This window comes from Mesitornis unicolor, unplaced genomic scaffold, assembly GCF_000695765.1.
Source record: "Mesitornis unicolor isolate BGI_N332 unplaced genomic scaffold, ASM69576v1 scaffold24156, whole genome shotgun sequence".
NCBI classification, from domain to species: Eukaryota; Metazoa; Chordata; class Aves; order Mesitornithiformes; family Mesitornithidae; genus Mesitornis; species Mesitornis unicolor.
This window is the reverse complement of record NW_010191984.1, coordinates 7,606-20,278: the sequence shown is the minus strand read 5'-3', so window position 1 is coordinate 20,278 and position 12,673 is coordinate 7,606. Positions and strand designations below refer to the sequence as shown.

Below are 12,673 nucleotides of genomic sequence, written 5' to 3'. Positions count from 1 at the left end.
AAGCTGTGTGGCGGCAGAGCAGTGTGGGTCTCTCCAGAGGGAATGGCCTTCCTTCCCTGCCTTCCTCCCTCCCGAGCAGCCAGGTGTAGTCATGACTGGGTTGTGGGGCAATGGTGCCACCTCAGCCACTGGTGACTTCCCTGCCCAAGGTACTCCTTTAAGGATGTGTAGCACCATCACTATTTCAGGGTTGAAGCTGAGGTAATAATTCTGGTTTTCTGCCCCCAAGAAAGAGACTAGGAAAAAAGTATGCAGTTAGAGATGCTCTTACTGCCCCTCAGGTGAGTCCTCAGCAACAGAGTTAGTGGCAGAAGTGCCACCTCAGCCACTGGTGACTTCCCTGCCCAAGGTACTCCTTTAAGGATGTGTAGCACCATCACTATTTCAGGGTTGAAGCTGAGGTAATAATTCTGGTTTTCTGCCCCCAAGAAAGAGACTAGGAAAAAAGTATGCAGTTAGAGATGCTCTTACTGCCCCTCAGGTGAGTCCTCAGCAACAGAGTTAGTGGCAGAAAATGAAGCCCAAATGGCTGGTGGGGCGGGGGCACTAGTTTAACTGGCTGTTGGAGCGGGATATCTAGTTACACCAGGTTGACAGCCTCACAGGGCAGCATCCAGACGCTGTCAGCATTTCCTGCGTTTGTGGAAGGAGCTCTCTCTGTCCAGTGGTGCGCTGTGTGATCCCTGCCTCCAGAGCTGGCAGGCAAAGGAGTGAGCGCTGCCTGGTGACAGCATTCTCTGTGACCCAGCTCTGAGCACTGCCTCTCCTCTTGTCATTGCTGTGCCTGAAGTAGGTGTTGAGAAAGCGTGAAAAGGTGGGAGCTTCTTAGATTGGCTCACAGGTAGTGACTCTGCATCAAAGCCTCCATGTCTGCTGAGTGTGTCTGATACTCCACCGGATGGAGAGTGCTTTCTCATCTTGAGCGCTTCCTGGGAAGTGTCCTTTTTCAACTGTATCAGTTTCAGCATCTGTTCATCACCAGTAGGCATTTCACACGTGATTGTTTTGATGTACTCACTCCTAGTGTGTGCACTCTCAGCAGCAGCAAAGCTGTCTTTTATATTACCACTGTAGGGCGTCTTTGTTTATTGCCTTCCTTAGCTTTCATCTTTTCTTCCTGGTTCCTCTTGCCTGCTGAATTCAGCTTTAAAACTAATTTGTGGCGTGAACATCTAGCTTTCCAGAGTTTTTCCTTGTGCAGTGACAATGCTGTTTTTCCCAGTTTCAAAACATGTGGGACTGCAATGGTACTAGGTGGAGCACTTTTGGAGGCTCGCAGCATGGTTACGGGAGCTTCATTTGGGGACTTCAGGCATGTTATGGTCTGTAGAAAACTGCCTCTTGGAAAAAGAAAAGTTTTTAAAATAAAAAAGCAGGTGTCCAAACTGACAAGACCAGACTAAGTCATATGAGTAGCAACACCAAACAGATCGGTGATTTGGAAACTGAAGCTGTGCGTTGTGTATAGGCAAGAGCCAGATACCAGGCAGACAGACCTGTCGAGGATAAGACATTTTCGGGGCTAGCAGAGGGTGTGGTGCAGGTGGGGGAACTGAAAGGTACACATTTCAAGCATAGGAACAGAACTGAAGGACAGTAAGTAAATGACAGAACTTGAATTTGATTGTGGTGTACAAGATGTACAAGAAACAGAGCTCTTATGCACAAAGGCCGTAGCTTATGGACTACAGGAGTTGTAGGGAGAAGTGAGAGAGGAGGGAAGTGACCTCGGCACCAGTGCAGGATCATTCTGTGCCCTGCCAGTTGGACAAGCCAGGTCTGCTGGTAGGAAGGCAAATGCAAATTTTTTTCTGGGTGTCTGCTTAGAAAAAAACCAATCCATCCAGTGGCATATTGTTGGACAATACTGAAAATAAATAGGGGGGGAAAAAGATTCAGAATACAGTGTTTGAAGGTACTGTAATCATGCTAAGCTTATGTAAAGTTAGTAAACATTGTCTCTTAAGCAAGAGCACTTTTCTGTTTCTGTATAGCAGGCAGCAGCCCTTGTGGAAAAGCGATGCTGATACTTTTGAAGACAGAGAATTACAAATGTGGGGTTAGAGGTAACAGGGTAGAGTAAGTAACGCGTGTTTGGATGAAGGCAGCCAGCGCATACAAAAGATCAACAGTGCATTGTTAGTCAGCTGAAATGAATGCAGCACGCCTTTTTCCGTGGCTCGTCTAGATGTTTAACTGCTCTGATGTGTCACATTGAAAGATGCCACAAAAAACCCCCGTGCCACCTAAAACTCTGGTGTCAGTGCTTACTAATCAGTTCATGATGTTAGAAAACACCAGAGGAAGCATACACTGGCTAAATTAATGAGGCTTCTATTGAAATAAAAAAATAGATAAATGCTCTGGAAACTGAAAGGTGTCAGTAATGCCAGGGGAATTGCCATGTGGAATGGCTGAGGTCGTAGCAGAGCCCAAACCATGAGACTGTTTTTTATGCTGGATGCAACCAATTCTGGTGGCTGTACAGAGAGGGTGCATGGTTGGAGACATGGTTTAGTAGTGGACAGGTTATGGTTGGACTGGGTGATCTTAGAGGTCTTTTACAACTAAATGATTCTGTGTTTCTAATATGACCCCTTTGCCTCCCTTATAGCTGTCGGCGAACCTCTTGCATCATGAGTTAATAGGTCCTTATGGAGGATCCAGAAGTGTCCTCCTCTGCTCTGACACAAACAGAAGTTGATGTTTCTAAGGGGAACAGTGCTGTGGTGAGGGAGCACGTCTGTGCCCTGAGAAGCTTGAGTCAGCCAGGTGCTGTGAGCAGGGACAGCTGAACCCAGGCTGCAGATATTTGTTGCTTTAGAGTCTGTCCACTTCCATAATGGTCCTGAGCACCAGAGGTGCCTCAGAGTGCTGCTCTGAATGTCATGCTTGCTCTAATCCATGTTTAAAGCATAGACTTGAGTGTTGCTCTTTTTTGTTCTCAGTGAGATGCTGGCATGGGCCAGTGCCCAGATCCACTGCCAGTTTCATGCCAGCGAGAACCGAGTTGTGCTCCCTCCCTCTGATGGCAGCAAGCACGATGTGCAAGCAGAGAATGAGACAGTCTTCGTCCCCAACAGAGGTGAGTGCTACTGTAACCCCAGGAAGGGACAGTGTGAGCACAGCAAGCAGGAATCAAGCAGGCTGTAATGTGTGTCTTAAGGCCAGCATGTGTAGGAGTGAGCAGAAAGTCCGTGCTACTTTCCTTGTGTGATTCCCTGGTGATGGCTGCTGCAGAACCTTGTTAGTACTGAGATAAAAGTGGCCCTAGGTTGGGGCAAAACATGAAGGTGTTCTGCCCAGCTCTTCTGGGAGTGTTTCATGATCTGACTGGGGTGTGAGATATTTCCTACTTGACTCCTTCTCCTCCTCCCCATTCTACCCTATGAAGAGAAGGCCTGGCTGGCCTGGGCATGGTGAATGCCCCCTTGGACTGGACACTGAGTCTGGTCAGCGTTCACATGGTTCTTCCTCTCTTCCAGGAGAGCGGGGTCAGTGTATCCTGTCCACCCCACCAAAGATCCTCTTCTGTGACTTGCGACTGGATCCTGGGGAGTCAAAGTCCTGTGAGTCCTTGTCTTCTCTTCCCCTGCTCAGAGAGCTTGTCTCTGGGGAGCCCTGCTCTCCAAGCTAGCTTTGCAGACCTGAGTGCTGCAAGTGGGCGACTCTGGTGCTCATGGGAGTGTAAGTGCTAAGGAACTGCTGCATTGTCCAGACTCTGTTCTCCACTGTTTAGGGGCTGCGTACCATGGTGTGTCCCTCAGTGCTGCCCCTGGCCCACATCCTTTCCTGCAGATCCATTGTGTAGCTGTGAGAAGTAAAACATTTTGAAATACCTGGCTGCAGCTGAAGGAACAGTTACACACAGCTGCATTTCCCTGCCTTTATTTCTTCAGCCACACTGGAGTATTCTTGAGATTTAGGCTGGCATCCTCTGAAGATCTGTGCTTCCTCTTAAGGTTGTGGCCGTCCTGGAGATCACAGAGTCTTCTGTCTGTTCTAGTTTTCCTGCTGTAAAAGTAAGCACTTCTCTTTTCTCTGCTCAATGCTCTCCATGTCTCCAAAGCCTTCAAATGGTGTCCTTCCAGTGGATCCCCTTTAAGGACTCCTTCATCACTACTTCCCTTTTGCTGTTTGGAGAAATTCTCATCCTTTTCACAAGGAATTTGCAGCAACTTATTTTTGTAGTTCGAGGCAGCTGCTTCTACTGAGTAGACAGCTGGGAAAATACAAGTATGCGCTGTTGTCTCTTGGTGGCTTTGTGACCCAGCCTGTCAGTTTGTGTCGGATGTGCTTCGTGTTCCAGCAGCCCGTGGTCAGCAGCTTCATGTTGGGCATTGCAAGTTGCACGTGGACAGCTTCCCCGGGTTGTCCTAGGGATCTGCAGGGAACGGAGACCTCTCAAGTTGCAGAGTGAAAGGAACAGAGAGGAAGTGCTGGTGGTGAAGGGGTTTCTCCTGGAGCATTGAGCTCTGAGGAGGTGAAAGCAGAGGTGCACGTGAGACCAAGGAGCCATGGTCTTTGATGTGCTGGTTTTGAAGCTGGGATCTCCTGCCTTTCTGGACTTGGAGGGTCCTGACTGGAGGGAACATTGGACAGGGTGAAACAAACCTGGCTTGGCTAGGTGGTTAGCAGTGTTGGGGCGGTGCTGTCTAGGACTGTACCACCTAAGCTACAAAGCCTGTCATCCGAGCACGATTAGGTATTTACTTGCTATTCTACAGCAGCGTGCGGGGAAAAGGAGCTGGCCCTGCTGCATTGGAGCCAAGGTCTACTGTGCTTTCTGAAAGTGGCCATGCTAGGGAGGAGGCAGAAGTTTCAGCTCACCTGGGTTCTCCTGTGCTCCTCACTGCTGACAGGTGGGGGGCTGGAACATCCAGTCCCTAGGAGCAGGAGGAAGCCCCTTTTCCTGCAGCATCTTGGGCAGGCTCAGCAGTCTCTGGGAGAGCAGATCAGTGACTGCAGTAACCTCCAGGTGTTTAGGATGGGTTAAGAGGATTTCCTTGTCCACTGGCTTTGCAGGCAGAAGCTGTTCAGCCCCTAGCTAAGCTAGCGAGAGTGTGTTTGTGTGTCTGTGTGTCCGCTCTGCCTCTACGTGACACTGGCACAAGCAGCCTGCATCTGCCTTGCACTTGGATGCAGCTCTATAGTAAGGTGACAAACTCTTCTACACTTTGAGGTTGCTTGTCCATTATGTTACAGCCTTTTCCCTTGATTGTGTAGTGCACACATCCATGGCGTGTGTCACATGGATTGCTGCTGTGTGTGACGCTCGGCTTTTTGTCACTGAAATCCGTGTCATGGCCCCAGCTCTACCAGGCTGCTCGTACTGATCCTGTCAGCACGCGGTGCTGCTCCTCTCACGTGAGACTGCTGCTGGCACGCTTGCAGATCATTCCTGGGGGCTCCTGCCAGCTCTGTGGAGGCAGAGTTAAGGCTGTGTGGGTGTGTATCTTAATTCTTCATTTCCTGTTTTTTAGAAGTTTAGAGTTTTGCTACACAGTTTGGAAAGGCAAAAAAAAAAACAACAACCCAAGAAATCTGAATTCTGCTTCATCAAAGTGCTGTGTTATTAAACCATAGCCAGAGCTGGCACATACAGCTGAGGTTGTGTCAGGCTGTCTCTTGATAAAAGGCCTTGTTTTCAGTTGCTAACCAGCTTATTCCCCAATATCATCCCCTTGTTATGGTGCCTATATGTTGAAGTTGACTCACCTCCCATCCCTTTGACACGCTGCCCAGACTGAGCTCTTTAAATTTGTCACCATAAAACATTTTCTCAAGCCCTCAAGTAATTTCTGTGGCTGTTTTTGCCTCCTCTCCAATTTTGTAATACCTTTAAATATTTGGTAGATCACAGAGAGGGGAGGAAATGGAAGCAGCCTGGACATGGGCTGAGAGCCCAGCTAGAGGGTACAGCAGATGGGTAAGGAAGGCATCCACAACACCAGGAATGTGCTTGCTTCTGGGATATGCACAGAAGCTGGGACTTCCCAAGCCTCAGCATTCCTGTGCCAGGTCGCAAACCACGCATCCTGCTTGGGTGACAGTGGTCTCTGCTCAGATTATCCTCACTGGGCGTGAAGGTCTTTCTGAGCACTCTTGTTAAGCCTGATACAGGGGGTTGCAGCAGTCTGCTTCTTTCCCTGGAAATACCTGATACTCCTCCCTGTCAGGGCAGTTCTCAGCTTTATCTGCACCCCTGGTTCAGCCGGACAGTCTTGTGTTTTAAGGTGTGACAGCCTGTGGGTGCTACACACTAGCACGAGCTTTTTTCTTCCTTCCAGTTCTGTTAGTTTACATCTACAAGTTATATTTAAAATGTAACCCTAGCTTTTAATCTAAGCCTCAATGTTTAGGATGTGCCAGACATGGGGAAGGATCTGTGGTTTCACGGCAGGATGCTGCCCTTCTTCTGACATGGTGTATCTGCGTCACGGTGGGCAAGCCAGAGAGGTGGAGACTTTCCACAGTTTACTGTTTGCGCCTTTCTTATTATACAGCATGCGGTTTGGGAGAGCTGCTGAAGTGTTCACGCTGTGTTGGGAAGCGCTGGGGTTTGTGCAGTGGCCAAGGGGCTTCAACAGGGCTGAATGTGGTGTAAAGCCAGGCCCTGGCCTCTTAGAGGTCTCCCGAGTCAGAGGCTTTGTGGTCTAAGTCATCAGTCTGTCAAGGGGATACACCGCAGGTTGCTGTGAAGGTCTCTTAATTATTTCTTGGCCATTTAGACCCCATGCTTCAGAGAAAAACACAGGAAGAAACTAGTTTTTGTTGCTGAGTTTGAGGTTTGTGTAAAGCAAAAGAGGCATGAGGTATTGACCGGCACCTCTCTGCTGCATGAGGCAGAGCCCTGGGGAAACCACAGCGTGTGACTGCATCACGAAAGCAGCATGCGGAGGAAGTGCGCAGAGGCAAATTCAGGTTGAACTCGTGATGAGTAAGTTTAGCTTTCATGTGTTTGTGTTGCTGGATCTTAACATCTTTTGCATTCTTTTGAGGCAGAGTTTGTGTGTGTGGTTGTATGTGCTGGAAGCAATGGCCGGATGATGGTGCATGTGATGTGAGGAGTAGTGCGCTGGTGCAGGGAAGCTGAGGTTGTGCTTGGCCTGCCGTTGGGAAGAGGAGATGGCAGAAAGCACCAGGCACTGTACCCAGCTCAGCCCTGCTGCTGGTCCTGACCCTCAGTGCAGGGACCCTTTTGGCCACGGAAAGCAATCCTTTCTGTGCTTCTTGCAGATTCGTACTGTGAGACGCTGCCTATAGACGGCCCCCCGTCTTTCCGGGGACAGTCGGTGAAGTACGTGTACAAGCTGACCATCGGCTGCCAGCGTGTCAACTCTCCCATCAAGCTCCTGCGCGTACCCTTCCGTGTCCTCGTGCTGCACGGTAAGATGATGCGCTGCCCTCCCTGCAGTCTCAGGCCTGGCTCCACCCTGCTCTGGTGACTCTATTGCCTTCTCTCCAGGGCTCAAGGATTACCAGTTCCCACAGGATGAGGCTGTTGCACCCTCAAACCCCTTCCTGGAGGAGGAAGAGAGCTTAAAGAAAGACTCTCGCCTGGCGGACCTGGCGACAGAACTGCTCATGGTGGCCACCTCCCGACGCAGCCTGCGTAGGTCCTATCCCCTGCTTGAACCTATTGTCCTAACCTGGTCATGAAGCATGGCTTAGGACTTGCTGGAAAAACCTGTCATTGGCAAAATGAAGCTCCAGCTGTGGAGCAGCTCCATCATGGCCCACTTGGGTTAGAGCTTCCCATGAGATCCTCCCTGCCAGTCTCAGTCTTTTCCTGATTCAGCCAGAGACCCTCTCCCTAGCATATCACAGCCAGTGAGTGGCTTGCTCTTGTTTACTGCAGGCACCTGCTGGGGTCTGTGATAAACCCAGAGCGCTATATGGAGCAGAGCCTCATCCTGCTGCAACCCTCTTCCTCTGTTCTCTTGTCCCATAGACCTGTATAACATCAGCAACACTCGAGGGAAGGTGGGGACGTTCTGCATCTTTAAAACTGTGTATAAGATTGGAGAGGATGTCATTGGGACCTTTAACTTCTCGGAAGGAGACATCCCATGTCTGCAGGTCAGTGCTGGCTTCGAGGAGAGGCAGAGTTTTCAGATGAGAGAGAGAGAGAAGAGATTGGGGTGGCACTAGACCGCTGTGGGGTTTCTGGTGAGGATTTTCAGTGGGACACAGCGGAGGTCTTATTGGAGCGTGAGGTGGGGAAGGGCTACGATTCTGACCTTATTTGGGAAGCAGAGGCCCCAGGGCTTTGTGCCAGAGCTGTGTGAGAGCACATGCCGTGCCGATTGCCCTGCAGTTCTCGGTGAGCCTGCAGACGGAGGAGAGCATCCAGGAGGAGTTCCAGCGCCGGCGGGGGCAGCCTGTCTCCTTCAGCACGCACGCCCGCCATCAGGAGGCCTGCTTACACACAGCCCAGAGCAGCTTCAGCCTGCCCATCCCGCTTAGCTCTACCCCAGGCTTCACCACCAACATCGGTAGGTGGCCTCCATGGAGGACTCCACCCTTGTATCCGCAGGAGTGCGGTGTCCCCAGCCCTGACCTGTGTCCTGTGGGAGGGAGCTGACCTGCATGAGCAGGTTTATTTGCGTGTCCCCTTGCCAGGACAGCCAATGCTGAGACAGCTGCTGTCCCCATCCCTTGTGGTGTTGACTGCTGACCCCTCTCTTGCCCACAGTGTCCCTGAAGTGGAGGCTGCACTTTGAATTTGTGACCTCCGGGGAGTCGGCGGGGACTTGCCTGGTCCGTGGGAGCCAGTCAGAGGCCATCACCTGGGCTGGGGTGGAGCAGATAGAAGTGGACACTTTCAGCTGGGACTTGCCCATCAAAGTCCTTCCCACCAACCCCATCCTGGCTTCCTACGTATCTCAGTTCTCCAGCACAAACTCCATCACCATCTGAAGTGGGGAGAGCTGGTAGCGACCTGCGGTGCTGCAGGCGTGTGCCATTGGTAGGAATGGCAGGCAGGACTGTTTTGGGTGTGCTGCAGGATGTACATCCCAGTGTCCCCTTAGTTCATCTGCAATGCCCAGATAGGCACTGGCCAAGGCTGTCCTGCCTGTGGGTGGAGGAGCACTGTGCTGGCCACTGTATCTTGTGCTGCAGCCCTCAGCTGGGAGCCGGACCCTTCCTGTTGGGTGAAGATGTGAGTCCTGGCAGTCACCAAAAGGACATCTGCCTCCCAGGGAGTGGCCCAATGTGCCTTTACCCCATGAGGGGCTTCCAAGAGGGAAAGGCCCAGCCTAGGAAGAGGAGGGCAGAGCTCTTCAGTGAAGCCCTAAACCAGCCTTGGATGAAGGCTGTGCCCCTACAGAGGAACCTCACAAGCAGGGATCTGTAATCCAGGTGAGGCACATTGGCCACCTGGACAGAGTGGGAACCCGCTGTCCTGCCCTGGCAGGCATCCTGCCTCTTGTGAGGGGTGTGCTGTGTGCACAGCCGAGTGCTCCCGCTGCCCTCACCCAGAGGAGGCTGGTCCTGGTGTCCCAGATGGGGCCAAGTGCTGTCGAAGCATGATGGGGATGTTACAGAACAAGCACTGAGTGCCTGGGCTCTTCTCTGCCTGCACTGAGTGTGAAGGCATCCTGCTAGTTTTGGGATCCTTGGGGAGCTGGAGTGAATGTGTGCTCTGCATTCAGGAGCTGGGATGAAGGTCTCCCTGCTCAACAGCCAGCTCTCTATTTCTAGCAAACCTTTCAAAGAGTTTTCTTCTTTGCATGGAAATCTATTAAACAACTGAATGTGCAGAACTCAGCTGGCGCAAGAGCTTTATTCCAACACTGCTCCCAACGGTGGACACAGCTAGCCTTGTGCGACAGTCACAGGCTGGAGGCGTCCTGTTTGTTTAATATCTTTATTGCAAGAACAGAAACATCTACACAAGGCTCTGCACAACACAGGCATGGCACCAGCTGGGGCAGGCTGCCAGGGTGGCCGGCTCCACCCTGGCACAGGCGAATTGCTTCAGCTCTCTGAACCCTAGCAGGGCACACAGCTCCCTGTCCCGCTGCAGCTGGGGTGACAGCCTCCTGTGGGGACATCTTCTATGGGTCCCCTCCACCTGTCTCTGTGCCCTAGGCTGGCTCTGTTGCAGCATTGCCCAGGGCTGGCCTGTAGTGCCGGGGATCCCCTCCAGCCCCGGGAGCTGCAGGAGCAGGGGCATTAGTGGTTCCAGAGGGGGGTTGTGCCCCTCATGCTCTGGGGCACAGAAGGGGCTGGCTGGGGTGCACAGGTCCTGCAGGAAGGGCTGTGGTGCTCCCGAGTGAGCTCCCAGTGGCCGCTGTGCGTGGAGGTGGGGGTCTCGGAGGAGGGAGCTGTGGAGATTGAGGCTGGATGTGGGATTACAAGACTGCATGATGCAGGCTAATTTGGTCCTGTTACCCTTTCTTCATTAGGTGGAGGTTTCCTGCCCACCTGGGAGGAGATCCCATAGGATCTGCGTTCCCATGGTGTGCAGGGCATCTTGCAGGGAGGGGCCCCCGTTTCGGTTCAGGAAGCTGAAGGCAGAAGCAAAGCCATGCAGTGGCAGCGCTAGGGTGTAAATGTTAGCTCAGTACCGTAGTGTGTGGATAGTGGTTTCTCTCAAAGGTGGCGGCAGTGACGTCTCTATGGGATGGGGCAGATCTGGAGCATGCAGGAGATGTGCTCTGGAGGAGGGAGGGTGATGCTCGGGGGGAGTGGGGCACTGACGAAGCTCTTATCTGCTCAGCCCCATGCCCAGCACCTTGTTGCTCAGTGGTTCAGGGGTGCCAGCCGAGCCCCACTCGTGCTCCATGCTCTTCACACAGGGCAGGCTGGGGTTTACCACCGAGATCTGGCAGGTCTGCGAGTCGTAGTGGGCCTCACACCAGTCAGGGAAGTCGATGGGGTGCTGGGTGCTGCAGGAGAGGGCATGGCACCGTCAGATTCCTCCCAGTCCATACCAGGAGGCTGGCAGGGCTGGGTGGCTTCCTCTGCTGCTGGGGTGACTCCCAGGCCAGCTCAGGCAGACAGAGCCACCCCTGTCTCCCGCTTTTGTCTACCCAACTCACCCCACCACCCTAAACACTCCAGTGGGCTTCTGCCTACCTCTGCCCCTTGTCCTCGTGGTCCCGCTGTCCCACAGCCCCCCAGGGCTCTGACATTTGCACCCACCAGACCCAGACAACCTCCTTCCCACTATGGGTGCCCACCCCTAATGCCACTTGGGCCCATCACTCACGTCTCGCAGCAGCCCACGCCGATGGGGTGCAGGCAGGTGCAGAGCAGGCAGTTGGTGCTCAGCCACGACTCCCCGAGGGAGAACTGCTTCCCCTCGTACTCGCAGGGAGCTGCAAAGTAAAACAGCAGCAATGAGCACCCGTGGTCCTGTGCCAGGATGCGTGGGAGTCTCATTGGCACCGCTCACTTCTGAAAGAGAGGACAGGGGAATGTCACAGTGTCCCACCCACCTTGTGGTGCAGAATATACTTGGTGACCTCTCTGCCACCCTGCAGGTATGGAATACCCAGGTATCTGCCAAGGGAGATGCCCCGATCCATCCTCCCCTGGCCATGCCCTGTGGCACTCCCCACCAACCCGGGGGCCTAGGGTAGGAGAAGGTGGCTCTTGCTTCCCTGGAGAGGGTATATCCACCACTCCTTGGGGTCTGAGCACCCCTGCAGCCTTGGGAGGAGGCAGCAGAGGAAAGATAGGCAGTCCTCCTGCCTTTGCTGCTGGTCTTGCACACTTGGCCCCAGCCAGGTTCCTGCCAGGAGCTCTCTGTGGCCCAGCGAGCTGTTTCTCAGCCAGCACCCTGGGGAGCTGTTCTGTGGTTTATAGACGGCTCCTTCCACTCATCACTGGCCCTGAGCTCAGCACAGTCCCTTTCATGCTTCCCAGGCACACAGGGCAGAGGCTCGCCGCCCCATGGCAAGCTGAGGTCTCCTCTTCCCATCAGCATCTTCCCATCGCACCTCCCCACTTACCTTTAGCCTGGAAGTAGCATTTGGCCTGGGAGCCCGGCAGCTGAAGGAGAAGGGAGAGCAGCAGGCAAACCCTGCCCCAGGCGCACCCCATCTTCTGTGCTTGCATGGCCATGGCTGGTGTTGAGCTGGGCTTCTTCACTGTCCTGCCGAGGTTGCCTTGCTTCTCTATTGCCTTTGCTCCTTTCCCTTCTCTCTCTTTTTCTCTCTCACTCTCTGCCTTTTTAATGCTCTTCCCCTGATCCCAACAAGAGATATTTATAAAGTTCAGCTTTACGACCCTGGCCACCAGCTGTGCCCCACTGGAAAAGTTGTAAAACTCATTTCCTGATTTGAAAGACATGAAAACAAGAGGTAGGATCAAGATTTTTAACAAGCTGTGAAAAGCTGATTCATGCCCTCCAGAAATGTCTCCAGTTGGAAGCCCCTGTGGGTGCAAGGCTTCGCAGCAAGGGGCGATTCAAGGGACCCCAGCGGGATTGCCCCCAGCAGGGTGGTGACCATGCAAGCAGTGAGTGTGGGACCCCCTGGCCCCTGACCAGGAGAGCTCCAGGCTCCCCTGCGGTCATGCTGAGCCATCTCTGATCCCTCACAGCAGCCAAGGTCCTGGGAGCATCCAATCTTGCAGGGACTGGAGTGGCACAGGCGTCCTGTTAAAAACCAGTGAGGGATGCAATGGCTCCATCCTCGGCGGAGATGGAGGTACTCGG

At 53.0% G+C, this 12,673-nt stretch overlaps 2 protein-coding genes across 2 annotated transcripts in view; one reads left to right on the top strand and one right to left on the bottom strand.

Moving 5' to 3' along the window:
* RGP1 (RGP1 retrograde golgi transport homolog (S. cerevisiae)) overlaps window positions 1-8,922 on the top strand; it is a 9,085-nt gene extending 163 nt beyond the window's left edge. Inside the window, exons 2-8 of the mRNA XM_010186921.1 lie at window positions 2,927-3,085; window positions 3,486-3,569; window positions 7,240-7,389; window positions 7,469-7,615; window positions 7,955-8,082; window positions 8,321-8,498; window positions 8,699-8,922. Of these exons, the coding sequence (XP_010185223.1) occupies window positions 2,927-3,085; window positions 3,486-3,569; window positions 7,240-7,389; window positions 7,469-7,615; window positions 7,955-8,082; window positions 8,321-8,498; window positions 8,699-8,922 (1,070 nt within the window). The remainder of the gene's footprint in view (window positions 1-2,926; window positions 3,086-3,485; window positions 3,570-7,239; window positions 7,390-7,468; window positions 7,616-7,954; window positions 8,083-8,320; window positions 8,499-8,698) is intronic.
* A 1,795-nt stretch (window positions 8,923-10,717) lies between these two features.
* Window positions 10,718-12,078, bottom strand: MSMP (microseminoprotein, prostate associated). Its single transcript, XM_010186920.1, has 3 exons — window positions 11,967-12,078; window positions 11,222-11,330; window positions 10,718-10,898 (listed from the first exon to the last, which is right to left on the bottom strand). The coding sequence occupies exons 1-3, from the start codon at window positions 12,076-12,078 to the stop codon at window positions 10,718-10,720; spliced, it is 402 nt and encodes a 133-aa protein (XP_010185222.1).
* Window positions 12,079-12,673: the final 595 nt, after the last annotated feature.

What these genes read in the sequence shown, in the direction of transcription:
- MSMP (XM_010186920.1), bottom strand. Translation starts at nt 12,078, where the DNA reads ATGGCCATGCAAGCACAGAAGATGGGGTGCGCCTGGGGCAGGGTTTGC. An exon ending in ATGCTACTTCCAGGCTAAAG is followed by an intron (nt 11,331 to 11,966) that starts GTAAGTGGGGAG and finishes TTTACTTTGCAG; the next exon opens with CTCCCTGCGAGTACGAGGGG. An exon ending in GGCGTGGGCTGCTGCGAGAC is followed by an intron (nt 10,899 to 11,221) that starts GTGAGTGATGGG and finishes CCTCTCCTGCAG; the next exon opens with CACCCAGCACCCCATCGACT.